General features: G+C 40.4%; 1 protein-coding gene across 5 annotated transcripts in view; it reads left to right on the forward strand.

Annotated features, from left to right (window-relative positions):
* Window positions 1–19,134, forward strand: part of LOC126334712 (microtubule-associated protein futsch-like) — an 802,673-nt gene that overhangs the window by 673,680 nt on the left and 109,859 nt on the right. For all 5 annotated transcript variants that reach the window (XM_049997227.1, XM_049997256.1, XM_049997264.1 and 2 more), the window contains 4 exons: window positions 1,212–1,382; window positions 10,356–10,610; window positions 15,470–15,667; window positions 18,924–18,977. In XM_049997227.1, coding sequence (XP_049853184.1) covers window positions 1,212–1,382; window positions 10,356–10,610; window positions 15,470–15,667; window positions 18,924–18,977 — 678 coding nt within the window. The remainder of the gene's footprint in view (window positions 1–1,211; window positions 1,383–10,355; window positions 10,611–15,469; window positions 15,668–18,923; window positions 18,978–19,134) is intronic.

Below are 19,134 nucleotides of genomic sequence, written 5' to 3' on the forward strand. Positions count from 1 at the left end.
TATCAATGCTATTGGTGGCGAGAGTGATTGCTGTGGTAGTAGTAATAGTAGTAGTAGCGTTAGTATTGTTGATGGTAGTAGTAGTAGTAGTAGTAGTAGTAGAAGCAGTATTAGTAGTAATTGTTGTTGTTGTTTTGTTTTCGTTTTTGTTGGTATAGTCTTAGTAGAACAGAGTCCATGTGGTTCCGGCTGACAGCTGTAAATGTTTTGCTTTCGTAGCTTTAATATGAATTGCATACTACTTCATTTGTTGTCTGTATGGTATGTCACACAAGAGTTTCGTCATTTATCGCCTGTGTTAAGCACTCAAATCTGTACAGTATGCATATGCTCTGTAGAAACCTCTGGTCCCAATTACGTTTCACGAGAGAGTTACTTCACAATTACTGCAAGCGACACGCAGATTTATCAGACAGCGGTTTGTTAACTTCGTGGCATAGTTGCCGAGGAGGAACAGCATATGACAATAATGAGACTAAAGGTCCTTAGTCTGTGAAAACAATTTTCAAGGCTATTTTTAGAGGGAATTTCCGCCTCATGCGAGGTACAGTCTATATATTACCCTTGTATGTTTCAACACTTTATGTGCTATCTTCATTTGGTTACTGTTTGTTATTCTATCGCAAATTATTGTGACGTGATAATATTTTGTGTAGCAGCACTGGTAGATTTTTATGTATAAAGTATGGTAAATATAAATAAAACTACTGGCGTAAATAAATTATAGCGTTATGTGCAATAAATACAACTGTGTATCTACGTCCGTTTACAAAGTAGTTTTGTAGGCCTACTTTCTAGCACACTATAGCATTTAAAAGCCCTACTGTGTAACTCACCAAAGAGTTTAGCTATATATCACTGTGGTTTAAACCTCGCGACTGATAGGAACTTACTTTCTGAACAACCCTCGTACAGTTTAAATCCTTCGGCAATATGTCCTCTGCTACTGCCAAGGCTTTATGTTAGACAGCCGTTGCGCAGACATAGGCGCATCCGAACTTTGTTTACGGCTTACCGGAAATATACAGACTGAAAAGAATTGGTACTAGAGCTGATCCTTGAGGGAATGAAGTTTCGTTCGTTTGCCCCTTCCATGTTGATGAGCATCTCGTTCACTAGGCGAGGAGGGAATGAGGGCGCCTTGCACCGTAGTTGCAGTGGTGGTGCGCCAACAGAGCTCGACGTGTAACGGCGGTGCGTTGTGTCCGCAGTGAAGTCCCCGGTGAAGAAGTCGTCGGGGGGCGAGCAGCGCGAGCCCTGCCCCACGGACTCCATCACGTCCAGCTACGGCGTCGGCCCCACCGACGAGAACGGCCGGCCGCTCTTCGGTCTGCGCGCCCTGCGACGCACCAACACCGGCACGCAGCCTCTGCAGCCCTCAGGTACAGTCGCCTCGCCAATGCAGCCCCCTCTTATTTTCCCTATCTGCCACTCGTCACACGGGAAAAAGAAATTTATGAACCGACACACGCTATCTAGTCAGAAGTGTCCGGACACCTACAGCAGTTACGTGTGTCCACACTTTGCCTGTATGATGACTTGAACTCGCTGCAGACACTTTCACTGAGGTGTCTGAAATTCTGTGGAGTGATTGCAGCTCATTAGTAGTAGTAATAGTAGTAGTAGTAGTAACTTTATTCAGCCGTAGATCTCATTTTATAAGGATAATGGACATGGCAAAATATTTACGAATTTAGATCAATTTAAAATAAACTAATTCGTATACACATATATTTACAGACTTCTATAGTTGGACGCAATAATTAGATTTACTCCTGGCATACAATACCTTTTTTTACGAATAACTTATTAAATAATGTAATGCCACATTGTTCACTCATATCTCTCTATCAGTCACTGCACACACCATACACACATTGTTTCATAACACTTCACTCACTACACACACACACACACACACACACACACACACACACACACACACACACACACACTGGTGATCTCTAGACGATTTTCTGCACCGCAACTTCCCATTTGCTATCATGAAAAACTGAGTCAGCATCCCTCCATAATGACTGAGATGTTGAGCTCAGAGAGAGGAAGGGGTGTTAGTATTGTGCTATGCATTGCTTGGGGGTAAGTATTTCTAGAAAGGGAAAAAAGAAGGAAAACACATAAAGTGAAGGTAGTATGTGGAATGTTGGATATTTTATAATGATTATGACTATTATTTATTTGTATAGCATTTTTTGTCAAACCTCTACTCTGTTTTAGCTAACTAATCCTACAATGTGTAACAGGTGCTTTTTAGCTGCCTTTTTAAATAAGTGTATTTTTGCAAATTCTTTAATCTCTTTTGGTAATATATTGTACAGTTTTATTCCTTGGTAGAAAATGCTGTTTTATGTTTATTTTTTCTTGGTAGATGTAAGTTGAGTCTATCTCTTGTTGCATGGTCATGGACAGAGCTGTTTGTGCAGTAATTACCAATGTTATTTTTGATGTGTACAACGGACTGGTAAATGTATTCACACGGAGCAGTTAAAATCCCCAGTCTTCTGAACAGATCTTTACAGTGAGCTCGAATAGTATTTTTGGTTATTATTTATATGGCTCTTTTCTGGAGTTTGAAAACTGTGTTCATATTTTATGCATTTGTTCTCCAAAAAACAATGCCATAGCTAAGAATTGGGTGTACACATGAATAATATGTAACTAAAAGACAGAAGAAAAGGCATAACCTGCTGATGCCATTCTGATTGCAAGTACCTTTGTGTGTTCACACCACTTCAACTGAGAATCAATATTCATTCCTAGAAATTTTGTATTTGTTACACAGTCTATAGAGGTGCCATCTACATTTAATTTAACATTGTCATTTTTCCTCTTCAAACTGAAATTCACGGCATTAGTTTTCGTTGTGTTCAAAGTCACTTTATTACTTACTGACCAATCATAAACTTCTTTGAGAGTTTCATTTGGTTTCTCGGAAAATTCTCTTGCTTTCTCAGTTACTATAATATTGCTGTCATCAGCGAAGATGATTTTTTCACCATGAGTAATACTACTTCCTCAAGACCCGAAACCAGAGAAGATAGTGATATTGAAAGTTAGAGTCTGGAGTCGACGTTCTAGCTCATCCCAAAGGTGTTCAGTACAGGTCAGGTTGGGATTCTGGGCAGGTCAGTCCATTTCAGGAATGACCATTGCCTCACAGATACTGCTTTATGACAGGGCGACGTAAACGATCATCGTCTCCGGACTGATCCTCTATTGTACTCAGTACACAATGCTGTAAAATGTGTTCATATCCTTCCGAATTTAGCGTTTTTAATCGCAATAAGGAGATCACACTTTAATCAAGGAAAACTCCCCCGTATCGTACCACCACGTTTTGCGTACTTCACCGTTGGCACTACGCATTATGTCAAGTAACGTTCTCCAGGCAACCGACAAACTCAAGCCCTTCCATCTGATTGCCGCGGGGTGTAGCGTCATCCACTGTCCAGTGGTGTTACTCTTTACACCTGCTCATGTGTCGCTTAGCACTGACTACAGAAGTATGTGGCTTATGAGGAGCTCTTCGGCCTTTTGTAGCCCATTCTTTTTAACTCTATTCATTGTGCTAGCTGGACTGTTCAATATGTACATCGAAGAAGCAATGATGGAAATAAGTGGAAGATTCAGGAGTGGGATTAAAAGCAGTCCGGAACCGCGCGACTGCTACGGTCGCAGGTTCGAATCCTGCCTCGAGCATGGATGTGTGTGATGTCCTTAGGTTAGTTAGGTTTAAGTAGTTCTAAGTTCTAGGGGACTGATGACCTCAGTAGTTAAGTCCCATAGTGCTCAGAGCCATTTGAACCATTTGGGTTTAAAAATCAACGTAAAAGGATATCAATGATACGATTCGCTAATGACATTGCTATCCTGAGTGAAAGTGAAGAAGAATTACATGATCTGCTGAATAGAATGTACAGTCTTCAGGATTGATGGTCACAAAGTAGATGAAGTTAAGGAATTCTACTACCAAGGCAGCAAAATAACCAATGACGGAGGGAACAAGGAAGACATTAAAAGCAGCATTTTTTTCAAGCACTGGAAAAAAGGTATTCCTGGCCATGAGAAGTCTACTACTTCAATCATAGGCCTTAATTTGAGGCAGAAATTTCTCAGAATGTACGTTTGGAGCACAGCATTGTATGTTAGTGCAACATGGACTGTGGGAAAACCAGAGCGGAAGAGAATCGAAGCATTTGAGATGCAATGTTACAGACCAATGTTGAAATTTAGTTGGACTGATAAGGTAAGAAATTAGGAGGTTCTGCGCAGAATCAGAGGGGTAAGGAACATGTGGAAAACACTGACAAGGAGAAGGGAGAGGATGACAGCACATCTGTTTAGACATCAGGGAATGAGTTCAATGGTACTAGAGGGAGCTTTATAGGGCAGCAACTGCAGAGGGAGACAGACATTGGAATACATCCAGCAAATAACTGAGGACGTAGGTTGCTAGTGCTACTCTGAGATGAAGAGGTTGGCCCAGGAGGGGAATTGGTGGCGGACTGCATCAAACCAGTCGGAAGAACGATAACTCAAAAACAAAAACAAAAAGTTAAAAGCAAGCTGGACTGCTGGCATCACTTTGAAACTCACAAGTGACTCCTTCAGCTGATTTCATGCTATTTTCTATAACCAGCCAGCACAATGTTCGACGGCTCATGTCTATTAATACTTGAGGTCCGTTTGGTCTTGATTAGCAGTGGTTGGTCCTTCGCGTTTCCACTTTACGACCACATACAAACAGTCTACTTGGGGTACTTGAGAAGGGTTGAAATGCCCTTGACAGGTTTGTTCCTGGGGTGACATCTAAGGTCTAGTACATATTCGATGTCACTGAACTCTCCTGACTGATTCATCCTGCTGTTGCCACTTTTCCAATGATAACGCAATACTCCTTTTATAATAGTGATATCTAGTGGTCAATTTCGCATTACATAGTGGTGTCCAGTTTCTAATGGACATATACAGTATATTAGTCCGTCGGTAAGAGCGGTGTTGTAGTATCAGAAATATTTCCAGAATGAATTTTCACTCTGCAGCAGAGTGTGCACAGATTTCTAGCTTCGTAAAAGGTTTAAACTGTGTGCCGGAATCGGGACCTTTGCCTTCCGGAGCCAGGTGCTCTACCTACCGAACCATCCAAGTTCAACTCACGATCCTCTCTCGCAGCCGTACTTCGACCATTACCTCATCTCCTCCCTTCCAAATCTGTTGATAAAATATCGATATGTCGATGTCTTTACCTGGAATAGGCGATATTTTTCTATCTGATATATCGATATAGAGATGGCAATACCGACTGCTGATATTTTTATGTTATATATTTTTCGCAATTTTCGGCAAATATTTGAAATTGTAGTACAACATAATGTTACTTTCACTGTGGTACAACATAATGTTACTTTCACTGTGTGAAGGTATCTTACTACTCTTTGAGCATTTATCACATCCAGTCTTTCTCTTTGGCTGTTTGAAGCAAGTGTACGTGGCACAAAGAGGAAAAGCGATTCCATTAGGGTGGGGGGGGGGGGGGAGCGATTCCATTAGGCTGGGGGGGGGGGGGGGAAATATAAAATAACAATATTTCCTATGTGAAAAAATAGCACACCAGTTGCGCTCAGAAACAATTATTAACGCAACTATTGCGCTATTTCTTCACATCGATATTCTTCAAAACCATTTGCTAAAAATGATGAAGAAAGATTTAAACGATAAGATCGGTCTTTGCGGTGAGCGGAGACGTTCGAGAGGAAATGTTGAAGTATTCGACGCACGGCACTATCAATAATCACTGCAACGTTTAATTTCACCACGTAATTTTATCACTGCAACTGCCAGGTCGCTGGCGTTTGCAGATATGAAAAAATAGTGATGTCGACATTAAGTGTTCCGGACGAATCCGATATATGACGAAACCGGAAGACTGACCTATCGGACACCTATTATTTTGCTACTTATATGCAGTTACCATTGTCAGCAAAGTGATTATCGCCATGCGTGAACGTGCATCGTTTTCCTTCCAATTCTTGCTGTAAGGGGGATAAACAGACTGCTAGCTTATTGATGTACAGCATATGTAATAATAAATCAATACTTAAATATACAGCTGTAAAACTGACAGTATATTTACAATGTGCAGCCGACAGTTTAATAGGCCGGTGCATAAATATTTTCTCCACCGATATATCGATACAGTTGTCGATATATTCGTTTCCCGATAATTTTAAAAATATCAACAATCCTACTACCTTCTAACCGTCGCATAATTTTTTCAGCATACCTTGGAGGACTAGCGCTTTTGGAGAAAAGGACATTGTTTTCAGATGGAGTGTAGAGTGAGTGATTTGAAAGTTCCTAGCGGCTTAAAACTATGGATTTCTGGAAAAGAACAAAATTAATTGTTTCGAAACTGCAAAAAAAATTGATTCTGCTTTATTTTACATATGCATCTCCTAAACCGTTCTGTTGTCGCGCAGAATCACGTCATGAGATGCAATAAAAACTATAGGTTACGTACTAAATCAGGCAAACTTTAATGTTAGTGACATTCGTAAACTCGAGTTTCGGCAACAATGCACAAGCCTCTTGTGATTGTTAGCTCAGACATTACCACTATTAATATTAAAAAGTCACAATCAGCTCGCTAGACAGTCAAGGCAGAGATCGCAGGTTTACACCGTGAAGCGAAGGCCCGACCACATATCGCCCACAGTAAAACAGTGATTCTTTCCACTCAGCACGCTCACCTAGCTCGACATCGGCTGAAGCTGTGTGGGTTACGGGCACGTACCAAATGGTTCTCCAGCGATAATCACTAGTGAACTGTGCACTCGTATCGGAGCGTGCTGTCAGGCTATCCGACGGAAAGACGTCTAGTGTTGCTTTGTGTGCCCAGATGCGGAGCACCTCTTCCTGCATCGCCAAATACTCATCTTCTGCCGACAACGTGGGTGCCTCATACTGAATATATCTTGACATTTCCTAAGGCAGATACGGCAAAGAGTACATTCATCGGACTTAACCAGGATTGTACGAAATTACACACACACACACACACATGATAAGGCAGTGGTGAGTTTTCATATGCAGGACAACTTCCAGAAGACGAAAATCGAATGTCTGAAACAGATTTTCGCCAACGAGTTTACATGCTAAGACCTGAATCGATCTGGTTAAGCCGGTTAAACATAGGTTGTTTTATAGCAATAGACCTACCCGGATAGCCGCGCGAGTTTGCACACCGCTTCTCAGATTCGGAGGCGCTGGCCCCAAAGCGAATCCGCCCTGGGCGTTAACGACAATGGCTGATGTGGGCCGATGTGCCGTCCACCCTGGATGTGATTTTTAGTCGGTTTCGCACATCCGAATTGATGAATACCGGGCTGTCACCCACACTGTGACTTGGGATAACACTAGATGCAGATAGATAAGGTACACTAATTCTACCTCAGAGGGGGAGGGGGGGGGGGGTCGACATGAAGGTCATCAGGCTGCCCTCTGCCATTATCGTTGTCAAATCCAATAATTAACGTGCCGACCCCTTCAAGATACGGGATAAAGGACTGGGAAAATTAGTTGTTTTACACTAATGGCTTTTTGAAATCACGTTTTCTCTTTATGCAGCAGGTTATTTGCGCCTCTTCAGATTACATGTAGGATAACTTCTTACTCAGTTGAATATTTCTTTTTCTCTTTCCTGCAAAAAAGTGTCACTCCGTCCAGATTGGCCGACCACTAGGAAAAACACAAGCACGTTTCAAAATGGTTCAAATGGCTCTGAGCACTATTGGACTTAACATCTATGGTCATCAGTCCCCTGGAACTTAGAACTACTTAAACCTACCTAACCTAATGACATCTCACAACACCCAGCCATCACGAGGCAGAAAAAATCCCTGGCCCCGCCGGGAATCAAACCCAGGAACCCGGAAGCACGTTTCAAAAACGGAAATCGTGTACATGGGTGAGAATATCGATTGTCGAAGAAGAAATATGGCTGCTAGAACCGCATTTTCAGATTCAATATTAGAGTGTTTACGTAACCAATTAGAGAAGATTATTGCGAAATTGGTTTATGAGCACCGTATCTGCGAGACCTTCGTAAATGTAGTGAAGGGATTTTAGTATTATTATCCAGGTAGATGCGGGTTTTCTTCTTTGTGATGCTCAAAGAACAACACTGTAGCTGCTGTATGGGATTAAAAATTGAGTTCTTATGGAAATGGAAGTAAAAGCGGTACCTTAGATGAATTGCAGAATACCAGAAGTAAACGAAAAATTTCCTTGTCTACCGTCAACAACATTTTCAAATGTGGTAAATAAAATTTATTACTGAACGTCATTTATCTCTCCTCTCCCAACCCCCATCACAATCCATATATACATGAACATAAAAACTTGATATAATATTAAAGAGGGGACGATTATTACAAATCAAACGTTATGTTGCTGCCATATCATCTTCCTGATTCGCGGAACTTAGTAAATTGTGTTTCTAATACTACATTTCACATTCTGCTTACTAAACGTAACACATGAAATTTCAAATATCATAATAAACATTTTAGAGGAAATTATTGGTTTCTTTAGATTTTATTTAGAGGTCTCTTACGGAAAATGAAGACCCACTTTCTTCAAAATTATCTACATTTTAGTTAACTGAGCTAGATTTTTTGCCCTTCAGTGCCAGAAAAGGAGCACTCTCGTAAATACAAAGTTTGAATAATGAAAGTAAGCCCATACTGACCGTATTTTCCAGAAGCTCTAGCGACGAGAGATCACGCAAAACGTATATGGAGTCCGAAGTCTGCAGTGGAATAGTTTTCAATTCTGTGACTTAACCTAATGACAGAAAAAGGCTATTTTTAATTTTTTCAGGTTCTCCTTTACCGCAGCTGGTAGAAGATATGGTTTGAAATTACCGTAGTTCTTTAATAAATTTAAATGTTTCTGACCTTACAAGAAAAACTGCTTGTTAGAAATTACTTTTGAATGTCACAGTATATGCGCACGGTTGAGAAGTCAGAGACAGTGTTCCGCTTGCTGCCCACCTATTTTTTACTACGTTAATAATTGAAGTCTACACGACTAACAACAGAACGAAAACGAAATCCGCGGGAAACGAAGTGTGAATGAAGCAGTTATCAAAAACATTTCATTCCTGTCTGTCGTGGTAAGGATAATTTCGTTAATTCTTGGGTAGACATCAATTCTCCCCCGATTCTTTAAAGAATCGAGCTCCCATGAATAAAACAGCTCCAAACGTCTGATTGTTTCACAAATAAGTTATTGTGTTAAATATTTGACGTTAAGCGCTGAATGAGAATAACCTGGATAATTTGCGCCACACTCGCAAGAAAAATTAAGTTTTTCATGCCTCTCAATGTTGGACGTCATATCAAGTAGTCATGCATCTCAATGTTGGACGACGTATCTTCTGTGTCGTACAATAATATGATGTTGCAGGTACGTTCGGTGGTGTATACGGATCCTGTCTGCAAAGTGAGTTGCGAGTAGAGTTACAAGTAAAGAAGTACTAAATTAAAACGTCATGCATCGTAAAGCTTTACTGCATGAACAGCGAAAATGTAGCAAGCGAGAAAACCAACTACTTCATTACTTTGTGGAAAGTGTTACCGAGATGGTGTTCCGTACAGGTCTGAAACTGTGTGTGAAATTTGACGGAAATGGCTAAGTGATCTCATTCTCAAATACTGGATGAATAAGTCTGTGTAATTTGCATGCTGTGAATTACGCTACCTCTAGATGTGCACACAGTTTACGACTTTCATACTTGGTCTATTGTGTTTCACTGCACAGTAAGATTATACTTCTAAGCGTGTAGGTTATGACAACATTTTTATTTTTTAAATTCAGTTGGCTATTATATGAAATGTTGAAAATCAGATTTTTGGAGCCCCTGGACGCCGATAGGCAACCTGCAGCTGGATTTTTGGACAACATGTTTATGGAGATGAAGCAGCGATTAGTATGATTAATTAGTTATTCAAAAACAGTCTTAATCGCATTTATTATTATTATTATTATACACCATTATAATACACCATTGGTCGACCGCTGGTGGTGTCACTCTTGTCTAGATGACTTCATGTAGACAGGAGTGTAAACGCCCAGAGGATGACCCCTACGTCGGGTTGAAACCGGTTGGCGGTATAATAATAATAAAATAATAAATGCGATTTAGACTGTTTATGAATAATTCATGAACGTGCAGCTGGGACTGTGCACTATGCACCGTTTTAGCTGCGTAGCAATTTAGATGACAGTAGTGGCTTGCCCAGCGCCAGAGGTGAAACTTGGCGGTGTGTCTGCAGACTCGCCGGACAGCCAGGAACCGTCGGCGCCCGCAGAGCAGTCGCCCGCAGAGATCCGCGATTCCAGCGGCCGTCCTCTGTTCGGCGGTCTGCGCGCCCTCAAGGCCGTGCGGCCGCAGCCCGAAGCTGAGCCGACGCCGACGCCGACGCCGGAGCGCCAGCCCCGCGACGACGCCGACGACGATATGCCTGAGCAGAGCGCCCCCACCGCGCCGCACCTGCGCGAAATCGTCTCCCGCCACGAGCAGCACGTTCGTGAGTAACGCCCCCACCCCCTCTCTGCCACAAACTCCTCTTCTCCCCAATTCTATTCAATACTTCATCATTAGTTATATGATCTACCCATCTAATCTTCAGCATTCTTCTGTAGCACCACATTTCGAAAGCTTCTATTCTCTTCTGGTCCAAACTATTTATCGTCCACGTTTCACTTCCATACGTGGCTACACTCCATACAAATACTTTCAGAAACGACTTCCTGACACTTAAATCTATACTCGATGTCAACAAATTTCTCTTCTTCAGAAACGCTTTCCTTGCCATTGCCAGTCTACATTTTACTGCTCCCCAAATAGCAAAACTCCTTTACTACTTTAAATGTCTCATTTCCTAATCTAATTCCCTCATCATCACCCGACTTAATTCGACTACATTCCATTACCCTCGTTTTGCTTTTGTTGATATTCATCTTATATCCTCCTTTCAAGACACTGTCCATTCTGTTCAACTGCTCTTCTAAGACCTTTGCTGTCTCTGACAGAATTACAATGTCATCGGCGAACCTCAAAGTTTTTATTTCTTCTTCATCGATTTTAATACCTACTCCGAATTTCTCTTTTGTTTCCTTCACTGCTGTAGGAAATGAATTATTTTTACAACTTAATTTTATTTAAATGACGCTCAAGTTTACTCAGCTGGCACAAATTATTCACTGGGATCGGAAGTAACAAAATAAATACTAAGTTGGTGCATAATTTCTTAGGTTTTTATTTTGCATGTAGATATTGTGGTTGCTGTTGGTTTATTTTTCGATTTTTCTTTTTTTATATGTAGATCACTGTTGCTGTTTGAGTTTACATACTGTCATTTTGTCATATGGAGACAGTGAGTGGAGCTGTGGACACTAGAAAAAAGAGTGGCAAGTGGAGAAATCAGAACTTTTCTGAGACATTCTTGTGTCTAAGTTCAATAGAAGGGTTACAGCAGCAGAAGCAGCCAGAAACATTTGTGCCATGTATGGTGATAAAAGCACTGGAAAGAGCATGGAAAGAAAATGGTTTTCTTGTTTAAGGAGGATTGTTTTGCCATTTGTGGCTCTCCATATTCAGGAAGACATTTGGGGCTTGATAAAGAACATTTAAACACATTACTCCAATATTATCCACGTCAGGGTACTCAAGAACTGGCTAATGTGATAAACTGTCATCATTTCACCATCATGTGACATTTTTGGCTGTACAGATATCGCGAGCTCTAAGCTAAAATCACAAAAATGAGCAGGTGGTCATATGTGCATCTCTTCTTGTTCGTCATTAGTTGGTTCGTGAACAACACAAACCATACCTATTCTGTATCATTACTGGTGATGACAAATGGTGTCTTTATGCTGAGATAAGCAACTCCCCAACAGAAAACTGCACTTATCCACAAAAGATAATGTTATGTGTCTGGCGAAACACCATGGGTTGGTGTACTACGAATTGGTTCCTCAATGTTTAACCATCACTGCTGACATTTATTGTCAACAACTGAGGTGTCTTGCAGATGCAGTGTGAGAACAATGTCCAGTAAGACTGTGTGAAGTGATGCTACTCCATCCCATCCGCATTCTGCTAGACTGACAAAAAATGCAACACAGGAGTTGTGTTAGGAAGTCTTTCCACAGCCTTATTCACCTGATCTTGTACACTCAGATTTTCATTTTTTCTGCTCTCAATAGAGCAGTCTTTGAGAAACTTCCTTTCTGGATGGACCAAGCAGTGGTTAGCACACTGGACTTGTATTTGGGAGGACGACAGTTCAATCCCGGGTCTGGCCATTCTGATTTAGGTTTTCTGTGATTTCCCTAAATAGTTTAGGGTGATTGCCAGGATGGTTCCTTTGAAAGGGCATGGCTGACTTCCTTCTCCATCCTCCCCTAATCCGATGCAACCAATGAACTCGCAGTTTGGTCTCCTCCCCCAAATCAACCCAACCTTTCTGGATGAAAATGCACTCCGAACATGACTTGATGAGTTCTTCACCTCAAAACCATGTGATCACGGAATCCAAGAGTTATCACTGCATTGGCAGACTGTTGTAAATAGTGAAGGAGAATATATTACTGATGAGCAAAGTTTCTGTTACATTTATTTGTTGTGTTTATTAAAGTAATGGAAAAATGTTACAAACTTATGCACCAACCCTATAATATGGCATTTGTGGGTCAACCTTGACACAAACGCTTTCTTTTTACCCAAACCAGTATCAGCAATATCTCATCACCATCATGTTGTTATATTTTTCCATACCTCACACAACATGAACAACGTAATAGTTATATGAGATTTCTTTATTGAAGAGCTACCAATTTAGATCAAATAGCAGACCATCCTCTGGCATTAAGTACGACATTAATTAAATTCCTTACACCAGACACAATCATTTCTATTAAAATCATCATTATCTATTTGCTGTATGAAAATGTGAAATTAAGGAAGGTAACAGATTTGCATGTGGCCAATATGTTGTCAGGCAGGAGCAAAAGATGTGGCTTATTTTCTCTATTTAACTCTGCATTTGACATATGTGAGAAAATACCACTCCAGTCTTTTGTCTGACAAAATATTGCCTCATTTATACCTCTGTTGCTTTTCTACATTTGATTATTTTGCCACAGCAAATGGATAACTGTGGCTTTAATACAAACAATCATGATTAGCTGTATGACATTTTATTACTGTTATTCTTCATGCCAGAGTATGGTGTGTTGACTGACAAACTAGTATTGTTTCAATAAAGAAATATTGTACCACAACATGATTTTTGAAAAGTATTTAAAAGCTGTAGATCATTTCTTCCTCTTAATAATAACCTGTCTCAGTTTCACTAGGTGACTGCTTTGAGAACTTAATCTTTGCATGTAAATACACAGTTAATCATTCCTGCAGAACTGCATGATAGCATGATGACAGTCCTCTCTGACAACTGAGATTGAGTTGTTGTGAATGTCAATGGTAATCAATATTTCACTGACAGCCAAAAATCCCATATTGTTTATTTGAAGACACAGATCAATAAGGAGAAGAATGATGTGTAACTCAGTCATGTGTCTGCTTGTTTGCTGCAATTTTGCAAATTCTCACTGTACCTTTTCTATTTGAGATATATCATTCATTGAATCGCCAGATCTCAGGCAGACCCAGGCATATAACAGAATGTGGTTCCCACTGTGCATGCTAAAGTGAGTGTAACATCAACAGCCCCTATTACACACACCAGAAATTTCCACGTGCAAGCAAATTGCACATTTCAAGAAGTAAAACTGACAGCACTCTGCATTATGCCATTTTTGGAAAGGTTGTGTACCATCTTCTCCATCTTTATAAAATATATGTGATATACACACTTCTCCTAGTATAAGATGGAGGATAATTAACCTCAGTAGAATTCACTGGTTATGTTGACAATCATTTCTGGTGGGGGGTTCCACATTCCATTGTTTAACAGCTTTGTCCAGTAGAATGAGAACAGTGGTAACAGCCATCTGTAACTGTTTTTCACAATAATAATTTATTCCACCACAAGAAGAACATGGTCATAAAGGAAACATAGGTATCTTCTTATGTTACATTAATGGAATTGCTCTAAAATAACTCCTGGATTACAAGAAAAAAGCAGAAGAGCTTTACAGTATGTCAAATAAAATTGCATCAGGTGTATACAGATTGTAAAATAATTTAGAGCCATGAGTACATGTTCAGTAGGAGAGACGTGTTCCATATAGCGAAGATGCTCTTAGCTCTTGAGGTATTCATTTTAGAGCCCATGTTTACTGGACATTTTTTTCTTATTTTGATCCATTCTACCTACTTCCAAAAGATGGAAAGCAAAGAGCTCACAGTAGTAGACACGCATTTCACAGCACCGAATATGAATTAGTGCTCATAGCTTTTAAGGTATGCATTTTGGAGCCCTTGTTTGCTAGACTTTTTTTCTTGTTTTGGGCTAAGGAACCTGTGATTATAGATTGTAAATGGAATTTGGTCACACACCGTATATGTGATAAACCCATTCGTGTTTGAACTCGAGGTAGGCAGTTCAAATCCTGAGGAGAAACAAATTTTTCATTCGCAGTACTTGGTCAGCAGTGGGGAAAATAAGTAATACAGTTTCTCATCACCATACTGCACCAGTGTCTTAGGGTTAAATTCCAGTTTACCAGCAGTGACTCATGGGTGGTTTCTGCCCCTCCCCTTTATTTCTCCATTCCTTATTCACACATAGCAACACAAATATGCCAATATATTTCATAAGCACTCATCTTAACAACCTACACAACATAGATACATAGTTAACATTCCATAACAGGTCAGAGGAAGATACCAGCAAACCACCTACATTATGACTTTGCCTAATACATTATTATCGGATTTCTGTGTTGCCCTTAATGACTGATGATGATTAGGAGACTAATTGGAAATGACCATGGTGATCCATGATAATTTCAAAAACAATGCTCTCTCTGCGTGTTTTTAATTTTTATGTCTTCTTTTGTTTATCATTTGATGGGTTTACTTATAATACGGTATCCACTTTTTTCCTTCAGAAAAGCCCTCTTCGACCTTCCTTCAGAGGAAGGTAACAGAAACTTACCTCCCATAAGACCTTCATACCAGTGAAGATTCCTTCATTGTTTTGAGCATTTACAGACTACGTACACAAGCTCTATCTGATTATTTTTGATATAGAATCAATGCAAAACCCTGAAGACAACAAATATTGCAACAGTGTCATCTGCACAAGCACCATAAAGATGTTATCTGACAGGTCTTCCTGTTAATTGGTTGGGAGACCAGAGACAAACTTGAAGACATAGAATTTAACTTACACAAAGAATTATACTGATTTTTCAGGTGGGAATGCTGTCTCACAGCCAACAGCTCCCCGTGAGAAACCACGAGCGAAGCTGCGAGACAGTTTTATTCTGCCCCAGGATCAAGCTGAACAGCCCTCAGCACCTAGTGAGCACCTGGTCGAGGATACTCGTGTCCTTTCACAGCGGCAGCAGTCACTGAGAGCACTTATACAGAAGCATGAGCGCATCGCCACAAGTAAGTGTAGACTTGAGTAACAATATTAGTAGTATCTAATTAATATAGGCTTTAGTGTAATGGTACACTTGCTATCACAAAATCTATAGCATTCATTGAGTCCAAGTACATACTATAATGGCATCGGTAACATAGTAAACCTTGAACTTCTAACCAGTAGAATGTTAAGAAACTTAACACCTCAACTAACTGTCTCTTTCCCACCACTACTCTTCTGCTGCAATAGCAAATATGTTAAAATTCTGCCCCTTTATACTGACATTTTAGTAGCATCTGCAGGGCATTTCAGGTGGATATTTTAGAGTCAATTAGTTCTGTAATTACTGTAATAAGGAGGTGCTTTAACACGTTGACTGCTGCAAACATAGTGATGATGTCTCATCACTGCACCAGTGAGCACACTGTGTATTACGTTGTACAGAAAATAGAGTCTTGTGGAGATGATCAATTAAAGAAGTGTCCATTTTTGTAAGTACTGGAGTATATTTTTTCATCAGCCTTTAGAATGACAGTTATTTCATTTTTGGCGCCTTTTGCATTTTTTCCTTGAAAGATTTGATTTTCAATTGTTCATATTTATAGTACAGTGGAAAGTAAAAAATAATTGAAATAGTGTTATCTTTTCCCATGCATATAAAAGTGGTGTTGAAATATGTTACAGTACTTTTAGTGAATTTTTGTGTTGGTGTCAGCAACATGGCAACCTCATTAAGACTATTTTGACTATTTCAGGAAAGAGTAAAATGTCACAGCATAGATTGTATGTCAGAATTTCTGCTTTAGGAAGCTTTTGTGTTGGATATTTAAATGACTTTAGAAGAGTATATTGCCATGAAATGGCCTTGTTAATACCACCTTGTTATGTATGTACCAGAGAAACAAACTCTTAATTTTCATTAACTTTATCCTTCAGAGTTAATGCAAATTTCTTTTCAGCTCATATGCACAATTTTGGGATCATAATGTTGTTTTTGGGACAGACACTCTCGCATCAATCAGTCACTGAATGCTTCAGGAAATAAATCAACCACAGGTGTAGTAGACTGCTAATTTATCCTGTCATAATGTTATGGTAGAATATAAAATAAGTAAGTTAACTACAACAGTGGAAGATTTATTTTCTGAAATTTATTACACCTACAGACCCATAATAATTTTCTTTGCAAAACTGGAGAATATCATGAATCACAGAATAAGCTATGTCACAAGTTTTACACTGTTTGCCACTGTCAAATTGCTCTGCTGTCACCACAGTCAGCTGTAGCCGTGGGCAATAGAACAAGGTTCATTCAAATGAAACGTGGTCAGTGCATCTGCCTTTGCCTGACACATAAGGTGGCACTATGTAAGTGCAAGTATAGTGACACCATCCATTGGTAGAGTGCTTGTGCACCATTTGATGTTGCATAGCACCAGTGTGGTTTCACACTGAAGAGAAGGTGGTCACACAAGTTATCGTCCACTACCGAACAAGCAGGCGAGAAAGCAGGAACAATGAGGAGAGATTTGATTTTTGGCGGCGGAGGGAGTTGGAGGCCGTGAAATGTATCAACAGATGAGGGCTGTGTTTGGTGAATACAGTCTGAGTCATCCAAGTGTTGTGGAATGGCACAAATCATTCCTGAGGGGCAAGAGCACAGGAAGACGATGCTCATCCTGGACAGGCTCATCGTGTCATCACACTAGAAATGGTTGTGGAAGTGAATGGTTTAGTCTTGGACAACTGCAGAATCACCGCAGATGAGATCCATCAGTTACTGGGTATTAGCATGGACACCTCCCACACCATAATGCATCAACACATTTTTTCAAAAAAATTGTGCACAGTGGGTTCCCCACCAACTGACCACCGAACAGCGCAGTATTCGAATGGTGCTGTCTTTGAGTCATCTGCGACGTTATCATGAGGAGTAATACAGCTTTCTGTTGCATATTGTCACAGGTGACAAAACATGGTGTCACCATTGTGAACCAAAAAACAAGTGCCAGCATCAGAGCAAGCAGTGGAAATGTAGGACTTCACCACCTCCAAAGAAATCAAAGGCCATGCACACCAGTTCTGGTAAGGTCATGATGTCCTTCTGTGGTTACTGCTTGTCGAGTTCCTGGGACGGGAACCACCATCAGTACCCAGCTTCATCAAGCCACTGTACAGAATCTTAGATGAGCCATTAACCTGAAACACTGAGGCATGTTGTCCAATGGTGTTATCCTCCTGCATGATAATGCCCACCCACACACGGGAATTGCTGTGCCCAGACGACATTGCAGCAGTTTCAGTGGGAAACCTGGAGCACCTACCATACAGTCCCGATCTTTCACCATATGGCTTTCACGTGTTTGGACCTCAAAAAGAAGCTATTCATGGACAGTGATTCCCAACGGACAACAAAGTATGTGAGTGGATCTAGACCTGGATCTGACAGCAGCCTACTAGCTTCGTCAAAGATGGAATTGACTGGCGAGAGTTTCAGTGGGATAAATGTGCCATCAGTTTTGGCAACTATTTTGAGTTTGTGTACTCTGTGTACTACATAAAAATGACTCTGAGCACTATGGGACTTTACTTCTGAGGGCATCAGCCCCCTAGAACTTAGAACTACTTAAACCTGACTAACCTAAGGACATCACACACATCCATGTCTGAGGCAGGATTCGAACCTGCGACCGTAGCGGTTGCACGGTTCCAGACTGTAGCGCCTAGAACTGCTTGGCCACTCCTGCTGGCCTGTACTACATATTTGAGTTAATAAAATCATTAGCGTTACTTTATACTAGTGACTGGGATTCATTTGAATACCCCTTTTATTACTTTTATGATTCATTTCCATTGCACAGTTTGTTTCTTTGTAGACTGTGGTTACTGTAACAACAAAAAGTCTGACACTAGCAGCAAAGGTGCACAGGATGAGAGGAGACTCTTACAGTCCTAAAAAGTGAACTTAGAATTGTATATTAAAGAGTGAATATATTCAATGCAGAATAGAACAGCTGTTGCTTCCACAGCCATATAGCCTGAGCTAAATGCAAGCTGATAAACTACCCCCTGTCAAGCCAAACTGTGCTTGGTTGCCCATTGCTTTGTCATTTTGATCCAATTATAAGGTCAGAGTCCATCTTGATAAGACTGTGCAACATCCCTTTATACTCGTGAACCAGTGCATAATTGATACTTTGACTGAAATGTTGTGCATAATATGTAAAGTGTAATCTCTGTTTTGATATCTATTACAAATTTTTCTTTTCTTTTTTACAGGTGAGACTGAAGACAGAATACACCAGAAACAGAAGGATGAGCCACAACAACCAGGTAACAGAGACATACTGTTTGCTAAAGCATTCAGAAGCAATCCGCAGCAGAATAGCCACTAGCAACACTATGTCTCTTAGAGCTATCCTGCTCCAGCTGACAAATTGTGTCTTCTTCTGTATCTAGTTTCCATCTCACATCTCATTTTGCTTACCAC

This window comes from Schistocerca gregaria, chromosome 1 (genome assembly GCF_023897955.1).
Source record: "Schistocerca gregaria isolate iqSchGreg1 chromosome 1, iqSchGreg1.2, whole genome shotgun sequence".
In the NCBI taxonomy this organism is placed as follows: Eukaryota; Metazoa; Arthropoda; class Insecta; order Orthoptera; family Acrididae; genus Schistocerca; species Schistocerca gregaria.